General features: G+C 33.3%; 1 protein-coding gene across 1 annotated transcript in view; it reads left to right on the forward strand.

Annotated features, from left to right (window-relative positions):
• The window catches only part of LOC142323464 (uncharacterized), a 64,386-nt gene that overhangs the window by 28,750 nt on the left and 14,321 nt on the right, over positions 1–21,315 (forward strand). Inside the window, exons 7-10 of the mRNA XM_075363109.1 lie at positions 68–218; positions 3,404–3,527; positions 7,129–7,238; positions 17,750–18,696. Of these exons, the coding sequence (XP_075219224.1) occupies positions 68–218; positions 3,404–3,527; positions 7,129–7,238; positions 17,750–18,696 (1,332 nt within the window). The remainder of the gene's footprint in view (positions 1–67; positions 219–3,403; positions 3,528–7,128; positions 7,239–17,749; positions 18,697–21,315) is intronic.

Below are 21,315 nucleotides of genomic sequence, written 5' to 3' on the forward strand. Positions count from 1 at the left end.
AAGTTTACCATAATTTTATTTTGTCGTTTTAGTAAATTTTTTTTATTTTTTATTTTTGTTGTTGCAGACCATATTTTGAGTTAAAAGCACAATTCAACCAAGTACTAGAAGAGCAGAAAATCAAAGTGAAAGAACTAGAAAAAAGAGTTGGGGCTGCTAAAGCCAGTTATGCTGAGGCACTTAGCAACCTCGAGCAGATCAGTGATGAGATTCATAGGGTTTGTCAGATCAGTTTATCTATTTTTTATTTAATTGCTGTCATTTGGTTTAATGTGTCAGTAACCTTCGTCAGGTACTCTTTTGGGAGCAATATGTATACGAGCATATATATCCATTCATGAGCCAATATTTTTAGATTAATTTTAGTAATTTTTTTCTTTTTGAATGGGTTCTTGTAATAGAAATTTGATATCGCATTGCTATTAAGTCCATTCAACCGATATTTCAAAATGGCTGTGAATAATTTACAACACTTGAAATTGTAAAATGATATTTCTCAAGATTCTATGAAAATTTTCTGAATGTTTTAAAGCGTGTGATGAAATTTACTATTTCACACAACAATTACATATTAAAATCTTACCAAAATTATATGCTGTGTTTGAAAAATTCAACTTTGAAATTAAGCATTTTCAGAATTACTATGAAACGATCATTTTTCATTAATTTTTTTAAACGTCGTTCACAGTTGCTAAAAGTTTCTCTAAGAAATGTTATTCCGTTATTACAATAAAAATATTATGAGAATTACAGGAACATTGTTTAAGAGATTGTAATATGAAATTATGCAAAATAGTGGAACGTCTAATGTATAAAAGTAATAGACTTTGAATTCAGTTAGTTTCAGTTAGATTGGTCAAACAGTACTATCTTCATCAACTTTGTAATTGTAATGGAAATATGAATGTATTAAAATCATAAATAAGACCTATTCTTTGTTTCACACTACTTTAAGTACTATAAATCATTATTAATAATTGCATCTAAAACCTAAAGTTCTATGTATAAAAAACTTTTCTATAATATATAGCCACTTGATCAGGTTTTGTGTACATATTTGGTTATACAGTTCTCTATGCACATGTGCTTTACCTGAGATAAATCGCACTTCTTGAAAGTTGTTTTTTAAAAACAGTATCTTCATAAAACTTGTTCATGATTTTTCCACTAATAGTGAACAAGTTTTTCAGTAAAATTCATCCTAGCTCCTGCTTCCCTACCATTTGGATTTCTTTAAATCTACATCTTTTTACTTAAACAGAAAATTGTATTTCACAAAATATTCATTGTTAAAAATGTTACACACCCAAGCTATTACAATAGCATTTGATTTTGAATAAAATAAAAAAATAAATTTAAAGAACTGCACTATCCATTTAGGAGACTGACTACTGATGATTACATACCTACAAAATAGACTACTATTTAGTAAATTAACTTGCTTATTTATCCATGCATTTATATTTAGGAATGTACTCATCATCATAGTCAAACAGTTATCTTTCTTGAGTCAGATCCCTTGTACCATCTCCATATCCATTCTCCTGTATTACCTGTAATTAAACTTTTAAGATCCTGATAGCTCCCATTTTCTTTTAGATCATCCATAATCTTTATTCTTTACTGGCCACTTCCTTTCGTAATCTATTGATCCTCTTAGCCTTGTTTTAATCAGTCCTTTCATAATATTTTCCAGCCGGTCAGCTTTCCTGTTGTTAATTTCTTCATCCCCTTCTTCATTTTTCACCTTATCTGTAAATTTAATCTTCTCTGGTCTTTTCCATGTATACATTTCAAATTTTTTCAGCATTTCCTTTTTCTGTTTTTCTAGTGTCCATGTTTCACTAAGAAAAGCACTCCTAACATAACATTTCACAAGATACGTCTTTAGCTTTACTCATCTTATTAAATAATAACAGTTTCTTTCTGTTAAATAGTGTAGCCATTGAATTTCTTATTTTAATTTGTGTTCGCTTTTGAAATCTTCTTTAACTAGTTATAACTATAATAACCAACCGACTAAGTAACTTGCAGTTAACCAGTATAAGTTTCTTTATCTATGGTGGCTAAAAATTTTTACTGTTTTAAGTTTTACGTGTTAGGTTTTTTCTTTTATGCAAACATTCATCAGGTTTTTTTCTTGGTGTAGACTAGCTGTCAGGATACTACACAATGGCTGTGTAAAGAGCCCAGTCTAAGGCTGATGTGCCTATCAGATAAAACCAAACTTCCTAATTTCTCCTTAATATATCCATAAACCCTTCAAATTAGATTGATTAGATTAGATTAGACAAATTAGATTAGATGATGTCATGACATTGTAGATCCCCCTTTTAGATGACATTTGTGATATACTGAGGTATAAAAATTGATGTATAATGTATACTGAGGTATAAAAATTGATCCCTTAATGAGTATCATAGAAATCAACATCACAAGAAACACTTTTCATTTAAGTTGATATCAACCACTTCCAAACATCACTTTCAGGATGCATTAACAGTCCTTGATCTCATTTTGTTATTTTATTGGTGGTCGATATAAGCAGAAACCTGAAATATATTTTTGGAAAATGTTAAGGATCAGCATAAATGCCACATTTCAAGTTTTTTCCACAACAAGCTCAGATGTACTGGTAACAGTGAAACCCATTTTAACCCCAGTTGGCTCCAGGAAGTGACCCTTATAGTTGAAATTCTAGTGGGTATGATAAGCTCTCAAAAAGTGAACCAGGTCTTATTTTTAGCCCGATTATTGAAATATTTGAAAAAGCACACAAGCTGCCTAGCAAACGATCATAGCCAAGTAAAGAAAAATACATTTAAGAAAATTATAAGTATACTAGTTCAAATCACTGAGGTTTCATTATGTGTATATTAAATTTTGATATATTTTGCTGAATTTGTTTACTGTATCTTGCAAAACGTTCCTTTTTTATTTATCGACATGAGAATTAGTTGAATTCATTTGATCAAAATATTTTATTTTTCTTTCTCTTTACATATATATATATTTAATTGTTATTCATTAATACAATAAAACTACTCATTGTACAACTGCATATTATACATTTATCATTTTATACTTATGGTTATATTTATCCATTAAAATTACCTGGATATGTATTTAGGAAAACATCAAATATCATGCGATAAATAGTGATTATCAAATATTTTTTTGTGGTGAAGTGTATCTATCTGTTGATTTTTACTCGTACTTAAAATACCATCTTGTGCTACACACGAAGCAGTCATCCATAGAGAATAAACCTACATTCCTAATTTCTTGATCATCCTTAAACTAACATTTTGGTAACAGTCATTAATTGTTTATTTAGTTATAATCTTTTCTTGGTTTTTTTAGTTTTTACAGTTGTTATTTTGTGTTCAAATCTTTTTCTCAGATTAGAAAATTTGAAACAGAAAAGGAAAGCAAATCTAATGGGAGACCAATCGGAGGGATAACAGAAACTGTGTTTCCATCAGCGAATACCTTATCTACAGCTACTACACTGAGCAGCTCAACAGGTACTTCTGATCATATTTCATTTTTATATTGACATTCACAATAAATTATATTTTCATACTTATAAAGTAAACAAATTGTGCCTACTTCACAGATTGTGAATTTATTTCCTGCATTAAGTGATGATATAGTATTTTATAATTAAATAACTCTCCATCATTTTAAAAAAAATTGATATATTTATAAGCAGTTCTTTTTATCACTTTTTCTCTTGATTTATATATTTTTATATTTTCAGAGAAACTTGAGTAAAAACTTATAATACTGCAGCTTTTAATTTGTTTTTCTATTAGGTTGCCACTACACTTTTAATAAAAAATCAGTGACTGTTTTCAGTTTTTTTTGCAACTTACATATGCAGCATTGTCTTATATTGCAGCTCTCAGCAGCAACAGCTAAATTTCCAGTTCACCACAATAATCAAGCACATCTAACTTCACACTCAGAAAATAAAGCTTTTGACATTTTACTATTACATTGTGAAACGTGTCAGAATTCTTGTATTTTTCTGTTATATTTCCTTCTCTGTGCTTTTTTGTACACATCTATCATGTCATGTATTGTAGCCATAAATTTACCGATATCTAATTTAAGTGGTGTTCAAGTATCCTAACAAATTGTACAGAACCCTCAATCTACTACAGAGGTGCCTTCGAATCTAAAAATGAAAATGATTTTTTTTTTTCAAGTATTAATTTAGTGCACGATTCTCAAACTTTTTTGCCCACCGCCCTCATTGAGAATCAAAAATTTTCTAGCACCCTCAAAATTTTTAAACTTACCATCTTTTAAAAATAATAATTGCAATTTCTGTTTTCAAGATGCACTCTTAAAAACAGCAATTGCAATTATTGTTTTTAGACATGGCATATCCTTTCTGATTTAAAAATTGCATTTTAAATGAGAGCAATTAAAATGCATATTTGGAAGTATTTTTACTAAAATTGCCTTCACAAAAATTGCAATATATAACAACAGTAGTGATAGCATATTCAATATAACAATACAATAATTAAAGCAAAGCTTTCAATTGAAAAATTACACTTACATTAACGTGAAGGATGAATCTGATGTGCTTTAATGAATTTGTTAATATCAGGCTTGAATTTACTTAAAAACAGCTGTAAGTTGCTACGTTCGGTAACATGCAGCTGATTTCTCTTTTTTGTTAGCAACATTACTGCAGCACTAAATCCACGTTCAGACAAATACAGCAATGGGATATTAGAAATCGTTGAACAATCGACCATAATTCAGGGTACAGTTGCAGGATTGGCTTTTGCAGCCAAAATTCTTGCTAGCCATTCTTGAATTTTATTTTTATTTCTTCGTTGTTGACAGTTCTATAAGGTGTTCTAACTGGGATGATCCTGCTGTGTTGACATTTGAAAAAGGATCCACACCCAGTTATGGTATGTCCATATTTAAAATGTCCTAGAATTGTTGTTTGAAATCACTGTAGAGGTTCTCCAAGTGTTGGCAGTAAACAAGCAAGTCGTCGTTGTTGAAGGATACTGCTGATAAATTAGGGAAGTTATTAAATTCACATTTGCCAATATTTCTCTTGTTTAATAGGAGTTTGGCTACCAAAGCAGCAACAACATTTTTTGTTATAATCAAGGTCAAGTTGTCAGCCTGAAGCTGGAGATTAACATCATAAACAATCTATATAGATCTGTCAAATACGCAATATCATTCTTTGATTTAATAAAAGTCGTCATGCAACTCGGTGTCTTTGTTTTCCAGGAAATCTATCACAGAGTCAAACATATTATAAAATCGAATCAGACAAATACCTTTTGATAGCCAGCGCACTCCTGTGTGAAGCAGCAAGTGGATAAAAACTTCACCATGTGCAACACAAAGCTGATTAAATAATCTGTCGTTTAGTGTATTGCTTCTGATTTTATTAACTGCTCTGATAACATATTGCAGTGATGTATGCAGGAATTCACTCTGGTTTGTCATAACTAAATATTGGCGATGAGTGACGCAATGTACAGCCAACACATGTGGAACTTTATTTTTTAAGTACACTATGAAGCCTTTGTGACACCCTGTCATAGTTAGAGCGCCATCAGTAGCAGTTGACATAATATTCTTCAAAAGAATTTGAAGATTAAAAAAGATAAAAAAGATTTTTATCCAAAATCTTTCGATGAAAATGAACCGTTTTCAAGAAAGTTCCAATTTTGATAATTGTACAATCATATTACATTTTCTTTTTGCTCCTCAAAATTCAGAAATAAAAAATAAGCTGCTATTCTCGAATTTTAGCTACATTCCAGGGTTTTTGCAAAAATTTCAAAGCCAGATTTCTCAGAATGGTTCATGTTATTTTGATAAAATTTTAATAAATCTAATTTATGTAGAGTATATTATTTTTACACATTAATTTTCTATCTGCTTGAGATTTTTGCAGAACAATTGAAAAATAATTGTTTATTTTTATTTTTTATTAACACAATTTTTAAGCATCATTTCTTAAAAAGATTTCATACAATGAACCAATTTAAATAAACACTTTCATTGTTTCTTACTATGTAGAATATTAAATTTTGGCAAAAATCTTTAACATCTACAGGTAATTTTTACTAAATTTAAAAATCATTATGTTTAGTTTAAAGCATTTCACATTATCTACTCAGTTTTTTGAATTATTGATTAGGGAAGAGGTCTTCATATTGATGCAAAGTAGAGTTTTAGTTACAATAATCCATTAAAAACAAAAAACAGTTATCAAAATCAGTCTAAAATAACTAATGAGTATGTAGCACACATATGGACACTCTAAAATGAGCTTTCAAGGTAGATTCTGGAGATATCCACTCATACTGATTATGCCTAAGGGGATAATCGGGCTAGTAATTATCTGGATAAGGGGATATTGGATGTCCCTAATACCCTTGCAGGAGTTGAAGGTTAGAAACACAAAGTAAATAGCTGAAAGTTTAGGAGATAGCAAATATATAGAAACTAAAAAAGAGATAGCATAGGATTAAAAGGAATGAAGAAGTAAATTAAGCCATTTATGTGATTAGTGGCAAAGAAATTAATGAGATTGGATTTAAAAAGTAAATTGCACAACATAAAAGCAGAAAAGCATATATTAGTAACGTTACGATGAGAAAATATTAATATTTTAAGATAATCCAAAGGTGAGGTCTTTACACTGATTAATAAGTATGAATACACCGCATTAGATATGTTTCATGCTGTATGTTGAAAGAACTTAGTCTCTATTGGCACAACTTTGCCTTTACAAAATAAGTCTTTCACTCAGATCTGACTTTTTTCTTAATCTTTTATGTTGGACTTCATACCAGTTTGAAGTCAAGCTCATATATTATCCTGCAAAAATATTATTCCACATTACTTGTATATACCTCAACTCAAAAAGGAGCATTAAAAGTAAAGAGAATGAGTACTTTCCACAAAAACATAATTTTTTAAATAAAAAGTATGAATAAGAAATGAATTGTAACATTGATTATAAATCTTAGACTATGTTTTTTTGTTGATTTTTTTCTTTGTTTCATTGTTACTTTAAATTACAGTTTCTTCAAAATTTGTCATCATTCATTTATTCATTCAATTTTTTAGATCACTGGTCAGACTCAGAAACTACTGGCTCCCCAGATTCTGAATCAGAGGATCATTACCTTCAACTGCCAGATAAGGTCGGGCCGACTGCTTCTCCAATAATACCTAAGGTAGATTAAGAAGTGATGAGGGTTACATTATTATTATTATTATTGTTAATATTATTATAAGCTGTAAACCAACTATATTATGAGGGATGGCTGAAATATAACGTGCAGTCACTCATAACTTGAAAATGAAAAGAGATATTCAAATGAATCATATATGGCATAAAAGTACATTTTATTTGCTGCAAAAACTTGTATTTATTTTTCCATGTAGTTTCCATTTACAGCTACTTATTTTTTCCCATTAGTGAACCAGTTTTCTCATTCCGTCAGTGAAGAACACTGTTGGTCTTACCTTGGTACATGTGATGTTTGTGGCTGAGCATAATCATATTATAGAATTATCAGCCCCATGGATTGTTAAACACAACATATGTCTCTTAAGGAATTTCAACATGTCTGTATTGCACAGAATTTACAGTTAACCCAGGTTCTAGGTAATCAATTATATTGTCGCATGTTCATGGCTTGATCAGGATATTGAAAGATTGACAATTAAAATTGTTTATATAATTACAGTTTATTAGTTTAAGAACATACCTAAAATAAGATAAACCAATAACAATGACAATAAGAATAATAAACGACAATAATAAACAACTAACAATAATGATAACAAAAATAATAATAATAAACAATGATTACATACAAAATAGAATTTAAAGTAACTTCAGGATTTATTTATGGGTAATTAAATGTTAAAAACCAGAATTCAGTCCCATTGACAAAAGACATTATCATGACTGCTAATAATTACTCCTTTAACAACTGGTATTGTATTACTATGAAGATAAGATTAGATTAAAGTTCTTTCACTCAAATACCTTTCCTGTTCGCAAATAAAACTACCTTATAGTTTATGAATGAGTTTAGTACTTTATCTCTTTCATTAATTGTCTATCAGTAACTCACCAATTTTCATGTAGCCGATATTCATGTACTGTCCACACTGGAATGCTTGTGACATCATGTCGAACACAAACTTCACCCTGCGGTACTACACAGACAGATAACGCGTTTTACAATCGTGTCAAACATATGCTAATATTCGCTTCTTAAAAACTGATCTTAACTCATCTTTCCAGGAGTATTTGTACTCCTATCCTCAACCTGCAGAACCAAACTAAAGTTGAGTGTGTTGAAGCACAGAACCAGACTCAAATTGAAGGTCTCAGAATGCTTACATTTTCCCATAAATTCCTACCCTGGTCCCGTAATTCTCATTGAACAACATCTGTTCAGGTGTGTCAGCAGACAGTATTGCAAAGAACGATTGTTAAACAGATCTGTTAGCCATACAAAAAAAATTCTTTTAGTTCTTTTCTGGATTCCTTTTACTGTATTTTCTACTACTTTCTTCTTAATTGGCAGGAATCTGTTACCCAGATTCGTTATACTGATCTTGTTACAATTTGCAGATGTTTGGAATTCCAGAACACTGTCAAGAGAATTTTTTGGCAGAGGATTGTGTTTTGAATTTTTTTAATCCGGCAAAATATACTGCCGTTTTTCTTCTGGGGCATAATTATCTTCCCAAGTTTCATCTGCTGTCACCATATTGAAAAGAAAGTCATCTCCCTTATCACAATAATGTTTCAGAAACTGTTCACAACATTCCTTTCACTGTTATTTGTTCATTTCTGTGAGTTTGCAGTGGCGCCTACTACAAATAGATTTTATGATAGCCAGTTGTGCACTCACTCTTTCAGTAGGCCTGTCTGTCTATGCAGTGGTCATTTTGAATCAGTTCATCACCTCCTTTTCATGCTTCTCATCAGTAACAGATACTGGTTGGCCACTGCGAGGTTCATCCTCAATATTCGCTTTACCGGCTTTTGATGCGCAAAATTTTATCGCCCACTACTCACAGTACTTTGGTCAGCAGTTTCATCACCATTAATGTTTTATTACAAGACAGTGAATCTGACTAGCACTGAAATGTTTGTCAGTTGTTTGCTGTTAAAAATTCAAACTCTGCACATTGCTTTAGTCCGATTAATATAGCAGGCATACTTGACTCCATAACAACAATGACTGACAGAAAATGAGAAGATGTGGGTAAACAAGTAAAAATATAGAAGACTGACAAAAATTTAAAACTAAAAAAATCATATATGAAAACATGGAATATCTGAAAAATAAAAATAATTACATCAAGTGTAACTATTATAAAAGGTAGAATTAGCCTTAAAAAGAAATAAAAAGCGTTATTCCGATGGTGTCAAAGAAAATAGAACTTCTGAAATTATCCATCAGAAATAAAAATAAATTTATAAAACAAATAAATCTAGGAAAATTAAAATGGAAACAGATGTGATCAGCTCTAGTGTCTCTTAACCAAGCAACTATTTCTGCAAATGCTTTGTACTAATATTTCAGCAACAGGAAGGTGCAATGTTCAGTGTCAGCAAAAGTTGGTTTAATCAATTTAGAAGATGAGAGTCTGATTACATAACATTAAAATAGTAGATGAAGTCTCTAGTGCTAAAGACTATCCTAACATTTTAAATTAATCGAAGAAGAAAAATACTCAGCTTGTTTGATATTCAGTGTCAATGTAACAGCCTCATTTGTACTGGAAATTTACTTCATTGTAGATATTTGAGGTCGGCTAAAAAGTGTCTGACATTGAGCCAGGGAAAAAAGAATTGCTTACTGATTCTAATTGTGTTCAAATTAGTTTTCCTGTGACTCCATACTCTTAACTGGTGGTTCTTCCATTGCTGAAAACATTTCTGGAATTCTCCTTTCAGTATGACTATAGATTATGTTGTTACCTTCTTATGTCCTCTTGGCTGTCAAATCAGAACCTTTCAGTGGCATCTTCAGCCTGAGGAACAACCCAAAATAACAAGAGTGTGATAAACCTGAAGAATTCCACATTTGGCCAAAAAACCCTTGACTGGACATGAAGATGGATGGGGGTCTTGTCATAATGCAGTTGCCAGTCATAAAACTTTTGCACGTCCAGTTTCTTGCACTGAATCACATCACAATAGATAACTTTATATCAACAATAGATAATTTTGATGATACTGTTTTCTAACAGTTTCTTCATGGGTATGATGAAGCCTTTCACTGTGATGAACAAGCTTGATTTCTCTGTTACACCAGTACACCTAAGACTCATCACCAGTTATCATGAGCTTAACAAAGTTAGGATCATCATTGGCACAGATTTTATGGTCCCCTCAGCACACACCCAAATTATCTGTTAAAATTGTATGTATGGAACCACTAATCCCATTGCCATTAGCAATTTCTTAGTTAGCCCATGGTCATACATGATCAAACTGCACACTTTTTTTACAGTAACCAGATTTCAGCTTGTTGGTGACCTACCAGTGTACTGGTCACTGAAAACTGAAGTTCAACAATTTTTAAATTGTTTTACCACTTTTTAATTTATGTAACTCGAATTGGATTATTGCTGAAGGTCTGCTTAACCTTACAAATCACACTAGACATTACCATTTTGTTAAAATATGATGCAGTTACATTGATGAGTTACATTGTTGAACATGTTCCATCATCAAACACAAAGTAAAAATATACCAAATACATGTTACATGGATTGAACATAGCAGTTATCTGATAGTGACTATATATATTAGTGCTGATAGTGATATATATATATATATATATATATATTATTAATTGTTTTTTTTTTGTGGTCAGTCTTGCGAAGAAATACCATTTACGTACACCCCACAAGTGGGGGAGTGTCAGTCTCACACAGATTCAGCGAGATGTTGTTTAGAGCCTATGTGTGCCCACACCCTACTGACTAAAACTCCTAGTTCACCCTTCCTCCCCACCTGAGGTCGAATCAGCAACTAAGCATAGTATGACCTCGAGGGGTCAAGAGTCCCCGTGCCACATCATCACCATACATCCGCATAAGCATAGATGAGTGATGGCTCCGCAAAGGGCTGTCCATCACCCCTTTACTCTTCGGTCCAGTTCTTCACCTGGTCTCAGGACTTTTTTATTGCATCATTTCCAGTACTTGGTCTTCTCCAATCCTAAACCTCCTTTGGGGTCTCTGATCACTCATAAGAGACACCCCACCTCAGCAAGCTGTCCTCTCCCTATCAGAGCTACCCACCCTTCCCCTGTCGACTAACTCACGATACATGCCTGCGATGTCATCTCTATTCTTCCGCTGAAGTATTTTTGTCACAAAACTAGATACTGCCCCATATTTATTGTCTTCTGCTAACATACATTGTATAATATTATCTACATCTAGGTGGCCTGGCACATGTTGGCACCGGTCTCAATTTTCTACCCATCTCTCACAATCAAAGACTACATACGTGGAGAATCATACTCCCCACAGTAAAGGCATTTTGCATCACTAGCTCTTCTACACCTGTTTAAATATGACCAGAGTGCCCCATGGTTGGTCAGGAACTGGGTTAACCACAAATTCAGCTCTCCAAATCCCCAACTGAGTTCAATCTGCTTGTAACACTTCTGTCCCATCTGTTTTGCCACTGGTGAATCATTTCTGTGTATGTTGAATCTTTGCATTCACCTTTCATTATTTTTATTCTCATTTCTGCCAGCTGTTGCACTGGGAGCACTCGCAGCAAACACTAATATCGCTTCAGTTGACACTGATATCTGAGTAAGTGGATGCCTCCCTAAGAGCTGCTCTCCTTTGAATCCCATCAATGGCACGTCTGTTCCTGTCTATCTTGAAAGCTCTCCCCCAGTCCAATATATCATATAAAATATTGGAATTAACAGCATGGGCATACACCTTCCTCCTAGATGCTCTGGGCCCTGTGATATTGCTCAATACCCAACTCAAGTTCTTCGTCACCTGTCCAGCCCTGACACTTGTCTCCCTCGCATGGATCGAGAAGGTTTGTCTACGGTCCAACCAAATGCCCAAATGCTTTGCCACTGTGACCAATTGGATATGTCTTCCTTCAACTACAATTGGAATATCTGTCAGAACCCTTCTTCCTGCCATTACTACATATTTTGTCTTCTCATAGGACAAGGCAAATCCTTTATTGACCATCCATTCACTAATCAACCTTATGGCTTCGTTTGCTGCCATGGTCACTTGTTCTTCAGTCTTCACTGGCACTACTAATACCAGGTCATTGGCGAAGGTCATCAGTACAACCCCTTCCAGAAACTCCCAATTGAAGGAACCCATCATACACTAAATTCCACAAGGTGGGGCCCATGACGGAGCCTTGCAGCACCCCACCTATGACTAAATCTCACCTGTGAGTCCTCCAAATAATATGTGAGGTATCTATCCTCAAGAAATCTTTGTATCTTCCATCTCAGATAATCATCAATCCCTCTCTCCCTGAGGGTACGGAAAATAGCGTCCCAATGTATCATATTAAAAGCATTTCGTATATCAAGCATGACAACAACGGGCATCTTTCATGTTCGCCAAGTACCCACTGCTGCCTTATCAGCAATTCGCATTATCTGAGCTACTGCATCCAGCACAGATCTACCACGACGAAACCCAAACTGGTGTTCTGAAAAACCTCCAGTCCTTTCGATATTATCATGAAGAGAAGCCTCAAGCATACATTCCAGCAATTTGCAAATATTCTAAACAGATTGGTCTGAAAGCACCAGGTGATCCTTCCTGTCCTGGTTTCTTGATTAATACTAATCTAACTTCCTTCCAGCTGACAAGGATATAATCATCTCTAAGCAGGCTGTTCATCATCTGCAGCATTTCCCCTGGTACATTCTCCACCAGTATCCTGATAATTTCTACTGGAAGTCCATCTGGCCCCAGGCTTTTATGCAATCACATCCTTCTTCTGGCCTCGACAAGCTCATGGAGCTCAAAGTACTTAATATCACCTGCCACTATCTCCTCACAGAAGGGGTCCTTGTACCGAGGGAACAATTCCCTAATACTTGCTTTTACTTGATCTTCAGTCAGGGCAGGCAGTCTTCTGCCTAGTCTCCTGGTAACTATTCTGAAACCTCTGTCCCACAAGTCTCAGTCTAACTCATCACATAGGTCCTTCCAGCACTTCACCTTGGCCTTCTTAATCGATGCCTTGAATTCATGTCTAATTGGTTTATATATATATATATATATCTTGCAGCCTCTCTTATTTCTGGATAGTTTTTTCTACCTGCTCTCTGATATACTCTACATGCCGCCCATGCTTTCTTCCTGAGGTTCCCTACCTCCTCATTCCACCAATATGCGTGCTTGGAATTGGGTCAATAAACCAAAACACCCGACCTCTCACATTCTTCATGTATTATGTCCAGCATTTGGTCCAGAGTTACCAGCTTAGTCATTCAAGATCTTATTCTCTCACTGAAACGAACACAGCCACTTCGGGAGACCACTTTCCTCAGTCGGTTTGGGGTCTGCTCTCAAAGACCACAAACAAATGTTCAGATAATGAATCTTCTTCCAGGATTCACCAACCAGCATATTCTCTAACATGATCTTCTGAGATGAATGCCAGGTCGATCGCAGATTGAGAGTTTCCTCTCTGAAACGTGTCACTTTCTCCATTTATGCAGGTCAAACCTAACATAGTGGCCCTGTCTCAAGTCAAGGAAATGCTATCAACATTTCCTGCAGAATTTGGGCATTTTACATTAAAATCCCCTACTATTAATAAATTTCTCCACCTATGTCTAGTAATCTGTTCACGAAGTTCATCCAAGAAACTTATAAAATCTTCCACTCCAGTATTAGGGGATCTATAACACAAGAATATAGTCAATCGACCCAAATCAGCCCATACATATCTATCACCAATTCCGGTTGCCACCATCGGAATTCCTGCAGTTGGAAAATCAATCACTGCTCCCTGAGTTCTGTCCATCAACCACACAGAACCAGTAGTTGCCTTTATGTTTGGTTTAGAAAGGAAGATCACATCTACATTGTTATTAAAAGCCACTTCCCAGCAGAGGTTTTGTGACCTGATTCAGCCAGTATTAATTTGAAGAAATTTCATTTCCGGCTCTTACACTTCTGTCTTGTGGTCCCCATTCCCACATATAGAACAGACTGTAGGATCTACACATTGGGCCCGGTGATGTCCAGGCTTGCCGCAGTTAAAGCAGTTATTACGCCTGTCCACTTTGGTGCAGGTGGCCAAGACATGACCTGCTCCCCAGCACCAATAACAATGGTTTTCATCCTCTCGTATATAGGTGCGGCAATGTACCCACCAATCATTATTCTTTGTTCAATCAGCTTTTTAGCAGCACCGTAGCTCATAATCACAGTGGCGTTTTTCATCTCCTCAAACCCACGATGAATGGAGGACACCTTAAAAAACCTCCTCTCCTCCAACAATTTGTGTGACCGCATCTGTTATTTCCTGCTGTGATGTTTCAATATCAATATCCTGTATATGAACTACTGTTCTATGACTGTTTCTGGTTTTTATGTGAACTTTTAACTCTGCAACCTTGCTTCTGAGTACCATCTTTAGCTCTTTTGCTTTATTATGCCCTTGGACTCGAATACTCAACTCCTTATTTGATCCTTTGCTCAGAGACAGGACATCACCTACCTCGTCCCTGTTAACCTTCTCTTTCATTGTTCTGAGAAGATCTGTGTATGTTTGACTTGCTGTCCTAACCACTACCATTCTGCTTTCTACAACTCAGGGGGGGTTAGATTTCCTAAACTCCGGTGTCATTTTCTCTGTGGCATTTTCCCATCTTCAGGTATCACCACCCTGACCTTCTCTTCACTCCCTCTATTGAGGTATATCAGCACGTTTCTGACATACTTGCCCAACCTGCCACCTGGTAGCACATACATCAGCAATGGAGAGTCTATAGTTACTCTCCACACCAATCACCAAATCACAATAGGGTTTTCTCTTCCCCTTCCACAGAATCAAATATTACAGAGAATCTGCTTTTCTTAGTAATCGGTTCATCTGTCCTCATATTGGTGGAGTCTTCTTTGATGATATTCCATGACTTAACTTCATTTTTATTGAATCTAACTTCAGCTGTATTCTTCATTTGAGAGACATCTATGAAATAACAAAATAACATATGTCCCCCTCTTCAGTGGACAAACTTGTAACTTGCTGCACTTTTTGTACCATATCAAGAGGCCATCTCCTTGTTACCACTGAAATAAGTTCTTCATCTGCAATATCTTCTTCTGTTATCATCCTCAAGTCCCACTCCCCCAGCCCTTCTGTTTGGGTCGCCTGAGTGATAGTAGTTACGGGAGGCGACATCTCCTTCAACGCTTTGAATCCATCAAAGATTTTCTGCAGTTCCTTCCAACATTTTGTGATGTATTTCCATAAATTTAGACCGAGATGCTGTTTAAGAGTAAACAACGCAATACCCAACAATACCCTATATATATATTTAGCCAAAGAACAAACTGCCTGATTTCAGTTCCACAAAATACCATATAACTGTAGTTTTCACAATGGAGAACAATATAGAATCTGATCATTCAAATAAAATAACATTATTTAACTTCCTTCAAAATTCAGTGAAGGAGAGAGAATCTTTCTCTGATTGAATTTTGTTTAATTATGACCTCAGACATTGTTTTTTATGTATTTTAATGAGGAAAATTTAGATGAATGAAATGATCAATAAAAAAAATATTACACCCTTGCCGGAAATCAAATGTAAGACCAACTTATCTGTTTGTAGCAGCATGGCTGTCCTATGTTAAAAACTTCATTTCAAATTATTCTCCAGAACCTATAGGTTGTTACTCAACCTAGACCTCTGTTAGACAAAGGTTTACGCTGAAGTTTTTTTACTAATTTGTGTATAAAAAACTGATAATTACCTAAAAATTGAAATTTGCATTTAGTTCTAAATTTTTACTTTAGTGAACAGTTCTTGAATGTACTCTTTGTTAACACGTTTAAAGGAAATATTTAGCCCGGGGAGGAAAATTTTACAATCCCCAATTTAGTGCCAGATTCAGCCAAGATATAAATGATAAATGTTTAAAGATTTGATAGCCATAGTATTTGCCATGAAAGAAAGAATGTTTTTAAAAAAATTATGTCTTATTAGCCATTCAGTGGGAAAATTGATTTCTGTTCGTATTAAAAATTGCTTTTTTCTGCATTATTATTGTGAGTTGTAATTTATTGAAGAAAGCCACAGTAATTATAAAAAAAAAATGGCAAAAACTATGCATCAAAGTACCATATTTTTCACTTGTTTTCCTGGTAGTGCAATTTGAACATTCATAACTTTGTTGAGATAATATAAAAAAAATTTAAGAATTTCGATGAAGAGAGTTTTATTATTTGTTTTTTAAACATCTAAAAACATTTTCTGATGCCTCTTTCAATATGATGACCATTTTCAAAATATGTCCATTTCAGTTTCCATTAAAGGTAGGGAATTTTTGCTTTGAATTGTGTGTTTAAAAGATTGTTATGTTCATAGTTTCATAATCTCAGTTTACAAGTTGGAAATAGAGTAAAGAAGGAGATAAGAATTACAACTAAAACTGCTGATAGTATTGGCCATTTGTTAGAAAAGTGTACAGTAGCTTCATAGTGTTATATGATACAACAGCTAACAGACATTATGATAATTTACTAAATAATTATAATTTAGATGATTATTAATTAATAACAATCTTTAGCAACTGAGCTCTAATTCCTGCTTCTCAAAAATTCATCTTTTCCTCTTTATTTTTGTCTTCCACTACTGCATTAATCTGGACAGACATAAGAATACTTACTTGACTTAGATCAGTTTGAACATCAAAATTTTCAGAGAGATACAGATATTTTTATTCTACATTCACTTACTCTGTTGATCTTAATAATTTCATTTCAGTTGACTCTACGTGTATAAATCATCTAGATAATAAACAGTAATGGACCCAGAACAGTACTCCATGGATTCTAGTTTTCTTTGGTGGTTGGGTTTCAATTAACCACACATCTCAGGAATGGTCAACCTGAAACTGTACAAGACTACACTTCATTTACATTCATACATATCCTCATTCATCCTCTGAAGTAATACCTTATGGTGATTCCAGAGGCTAATCAGAAAAGTAAAGAACAGTACTCCAGAACTTTGAAATGCTCTATTTTATAATTACTTATTCTATTCAATCCTTTAATTTAATTTTTACTATTTGAAATATTTAAAAAAATTGACTATGTTACACTTTCTTTAATGATAAACATAAAAAGCTTTACCTGTTCCTGATTGATACCAGTTTATTTTGTTGGTATTTAGCATACATTAGGAGGTATTTTTCATATTAACTATGCTTTCTTGTTTCTTTTACCAGTAGCTTTTTTTACAATATTTCATATGTTCTTAGAATTCACCTGGAAAATTTCCCAGTGCTTAATAGTATAATTAAAATGTGTTTCTTAAATAAGTAATTTTAATCTCTTAATTCTTTGTTTACAGTTTCACGAATAATGATTTAAAATTTATTTCACTTTTGTATAAATTAAATGCAGTCTCAGTAGAGAACATTATTAATTATTATTAATTTTTTTAATTTATTACAGAAATCACATGATGATAAAAGTATACCTTCAGAGTTCCTTACACTTAAAGATAAAACATCAATTAAAAATTCAAACGTACAAACAGAGGTTTATAATCGTACATGTAGATCGCAATCAACTGAGGGAGATTTAAATTTAGACACACATGCGTCAGGCAGCCGGCTTCTGTCCAATGTATTACCTTACGGTTTAGAACAGGAAGAAGAAAATATGATACAGTCATTATTTTCAAAAATTGTTCCTGCTAAGTTAAGACAAAATAGTGTTGATCATGTGTCACTGAAAATGATCAGTGAGACATCAGACAAAACAGATCAAAGTAATTTAGGTTATCACACATCATCAAGCCATTATGTCAGTGAATTATTTACATTATGTGATGAAAACTCAAAACGTGAAGAAAATTCTGGTAAAGATGGAGCTGAAACTTGGTCAGAAGTAAGCTTAACGATTTCAAATAAGACAACACCAGAGTCAGAAAAACAGTCTGATAAACAAGGTGAAATATGGACGGAAGTGAACTTAAATGACTCATCTTCTCAGAGCACTGACACCGGAGATCCTCCAGGTGGTAGTGAGAACTCAAACACTACACCGATACGTTTAAAACTGGATTCTAGTCTTTCTAACTGGATAACTCGATCTTCTGTTGATCAAAGCAGTGGGACAAATGGTTCACGTCGTCAGAGTTTGGACACTCTTATAATGGGTAGCCTTGCAACTGGTGAAAGGGTCAAGGAAATATTATCACAAGGTATTATGAAATTAAACATATCATCTCTTACTGAAAGAAGGTCAAGTGAACCACGAACAGATAAACCATCACTAAGCATTAGTCAGACTAATGTTGTTTCTGCCGGTAAGAAAGTTCCATCACCTCTTGAAAAATCAATATTGTATCTGAATCCAGAAGAAGATTCAGCTTCAGACAGTGAAAGTTTGGCTAGGTGAGTAACTTAAATATTAATAACAAATCATTACATTTATCTTTAAATTTATTGTCAATTTTCTTCCGATGAAAATAATATTCTTTTACCATACTCAATCAGATTAATTTGATTTTTAACAGAAATTTATAATTTTATCCATATTTTATAATTTCTACTCAATTTTAGAACAGGTATTTATAATTAAATATATTATAACCACTTCTCTATAGTTCTATCAAAATTGGATTTTTATAAAATGGATATTAAAACTAAATTAGTGTTACTCTAAATTGGCTTGATTTGAGAATATTAGTTTAAATTAATTTTAATCTCACATTTGAGGATGACAAATGACAATTTTTTTAGAAATTTACTATTATATTTTATCATTAATAAATAAATTTGAATATTAAAACCAGTTCAAAATGGATAGAAGTGTCATCAGGTTGTATTCTTTTGTAGTTACTAATTCTAACATATTCACAAAATCAGCTATTACACATTTATAGAGCCAGTACTACCTGTACTTAAAAAAATCTTGTACATTTTTCGGAGGACTTCATTCTTCTTTCAGAAGTATGAAGTGTGTCCAAGAAAATCTACTTTTTCACACTTCCTGCTTTCATTTGTTTTTCATTCACCAAATCAAGTAATGCAAACAACATAACGTTTTATTAGTATCATCTACAGACTTATAAGAAAAAGACAATGCTAGGTAAGTGTAATGCCCAAAAACAGATTTTTTTTACCTTTAATTATTTGCATATTAATTCAGTAGCCATGGCAAAAACCGACAAAAGTAGAAAAAATATTGAAAAGGATAGAATTTATTTGGGTATCATTGTACTCTTTTTAAACATGTGAGGATCATCTCAGAGGTAGAAAAAATTATTGTTTCAGTAGTAACTGTTTTATTTCCCAACATAGGTTAAACATTCATAGGTTCAAATCCAACTTTATTATTCATGTACGTACATTTTTTTTTAACTTAAATATATTGATTTATTAATAATTATTAACCTGTGATTGTAAAAAAATTTTGACAATAAATAATAATTCAAAAATAACAATACAAAAAAAATATTTGAAAAATACCAGAAGTTGTTAACAAAATAAAATTTGATATACTTTTCATTTTAATTCAGAAATTTTTACAATCAGAGGTTAATAATTATTAATAAATCAATATATTTAAATTTTAAAAAAAAGTTTAAAAAAAAATATATGTATATGAAATTGGATTCGACTTCATATACATGTGCTAGGTTACAGATTTGACATGTTCTTGCTTACACCACATATCTACTTGAGCGAGGTGAAACAAAATTAATATATAAACTAATGCAAAATGCTAAGGAAGTTTTTAGGGCCATTTTTCTTGAGTATAATTGAATACTGCATGTCTGTATTTTGTGATGAAGACATGTAAACAGTGTACTATTCACACATGCAATATTGTTCAAATCGGTGTCCAGTGTTGTATGCACTGATTTTTTCAAACATTAGTGTAGGTATTAGAGTTACCGATGAACTTGAATGAACATGGCAGCACAGTGTAATGACAGGGGGATCATCGGTTGAGCAATGCCTAGCTACCACGCAGGAAAAAGCAAATGTTTTCATTTCAGAGTACTGCTGTGATCCTTCTAATAAAGACTATTTATTAAATGTTGGTATCAGCAGTTTAATAATATAGGAAGTGTAGTACTTTTGACTCATCTTACAAGTTTACAACTAGGAATACCACAATCAATAACTGTGACAGTTCCACACAAGCACCTAAAAGTTTATACATACAAAATTCAGCTGGTCCATGCAATTGCAGATAATGTTGAACCACACTGTTAAAATTTTGCCATGGACATTTTTGATAAAGTGAATGTGTTTTTAGAAAAAGTAATCTTCTCTGATGAAACTCTCTTCCACGTATCTGGTCACATTAACCAACCATTATAATTGCTAGATTTGGGGTAGCAAAAACCCTCATGCTGTTCAACTAACACAACAACATAGCCTGAAAATTAATATTTGGTGTGCATTGACTGCTTATAAAGTGATTTGACTATTTTTCTTCTTCAATAGTTACTAGCGCTAGTTATCTAGACATGTTACAGGAGTATGCAGTACCACAAATTGAACATTGGTAACCCATTATTTACTTCCAACAAGGTGGCCCACCACCACACTGGGGTTTACATATTAGGGACTACTTACATGAACAATTTCCTCAGTGTTGGATTGGCTGTGACGGACCAATCCCTTGGCTACCTCATCCACTGGTGTTACACAAATTTCTTTCAGTGCCAGGGGTGTCTGTCAAAGACGAGGTGTATGCAACAAAGTTTGTCAACATCTCAATGAACTAAAAAGAAGAATTAAAGGTGTAGTTAATGGAATAACTCCAGATATTCTTCATAATGTGTGCATGAAATTTAATCTTGTGTAGACATTTCATGTGTCATAAAAGGTGCTCATGTGGAACTTGTTGAAGTTAATAAGTAAAAAAAAACTGAAATGCCCTGTTCTACAATAAAACATGCATGTAAGTATATTGTTATTTTTTTTTGTTACTTTGTTTTTTTACTTGGTTATTTTTTATTAGCACATAAAATGTAATGAATAATTATGATCACCTGT

The sequence above is a fragment of the Lycorma delicatula genome, chromosome 4 (genome assembly GCF_047948215.1).
Source record: "Lycorma delicatula isolate Av1 chromosome 4, ASM4794821v1, whole genome shotgun sequence".
Classification (NCBI taxonomy): domain Eukaryota; kingdom Metazoa; phylum Arthropoda; class Insecta; order Hemiptera; family Fulgoridae; genus Lycorma; species Lycorma delicatula.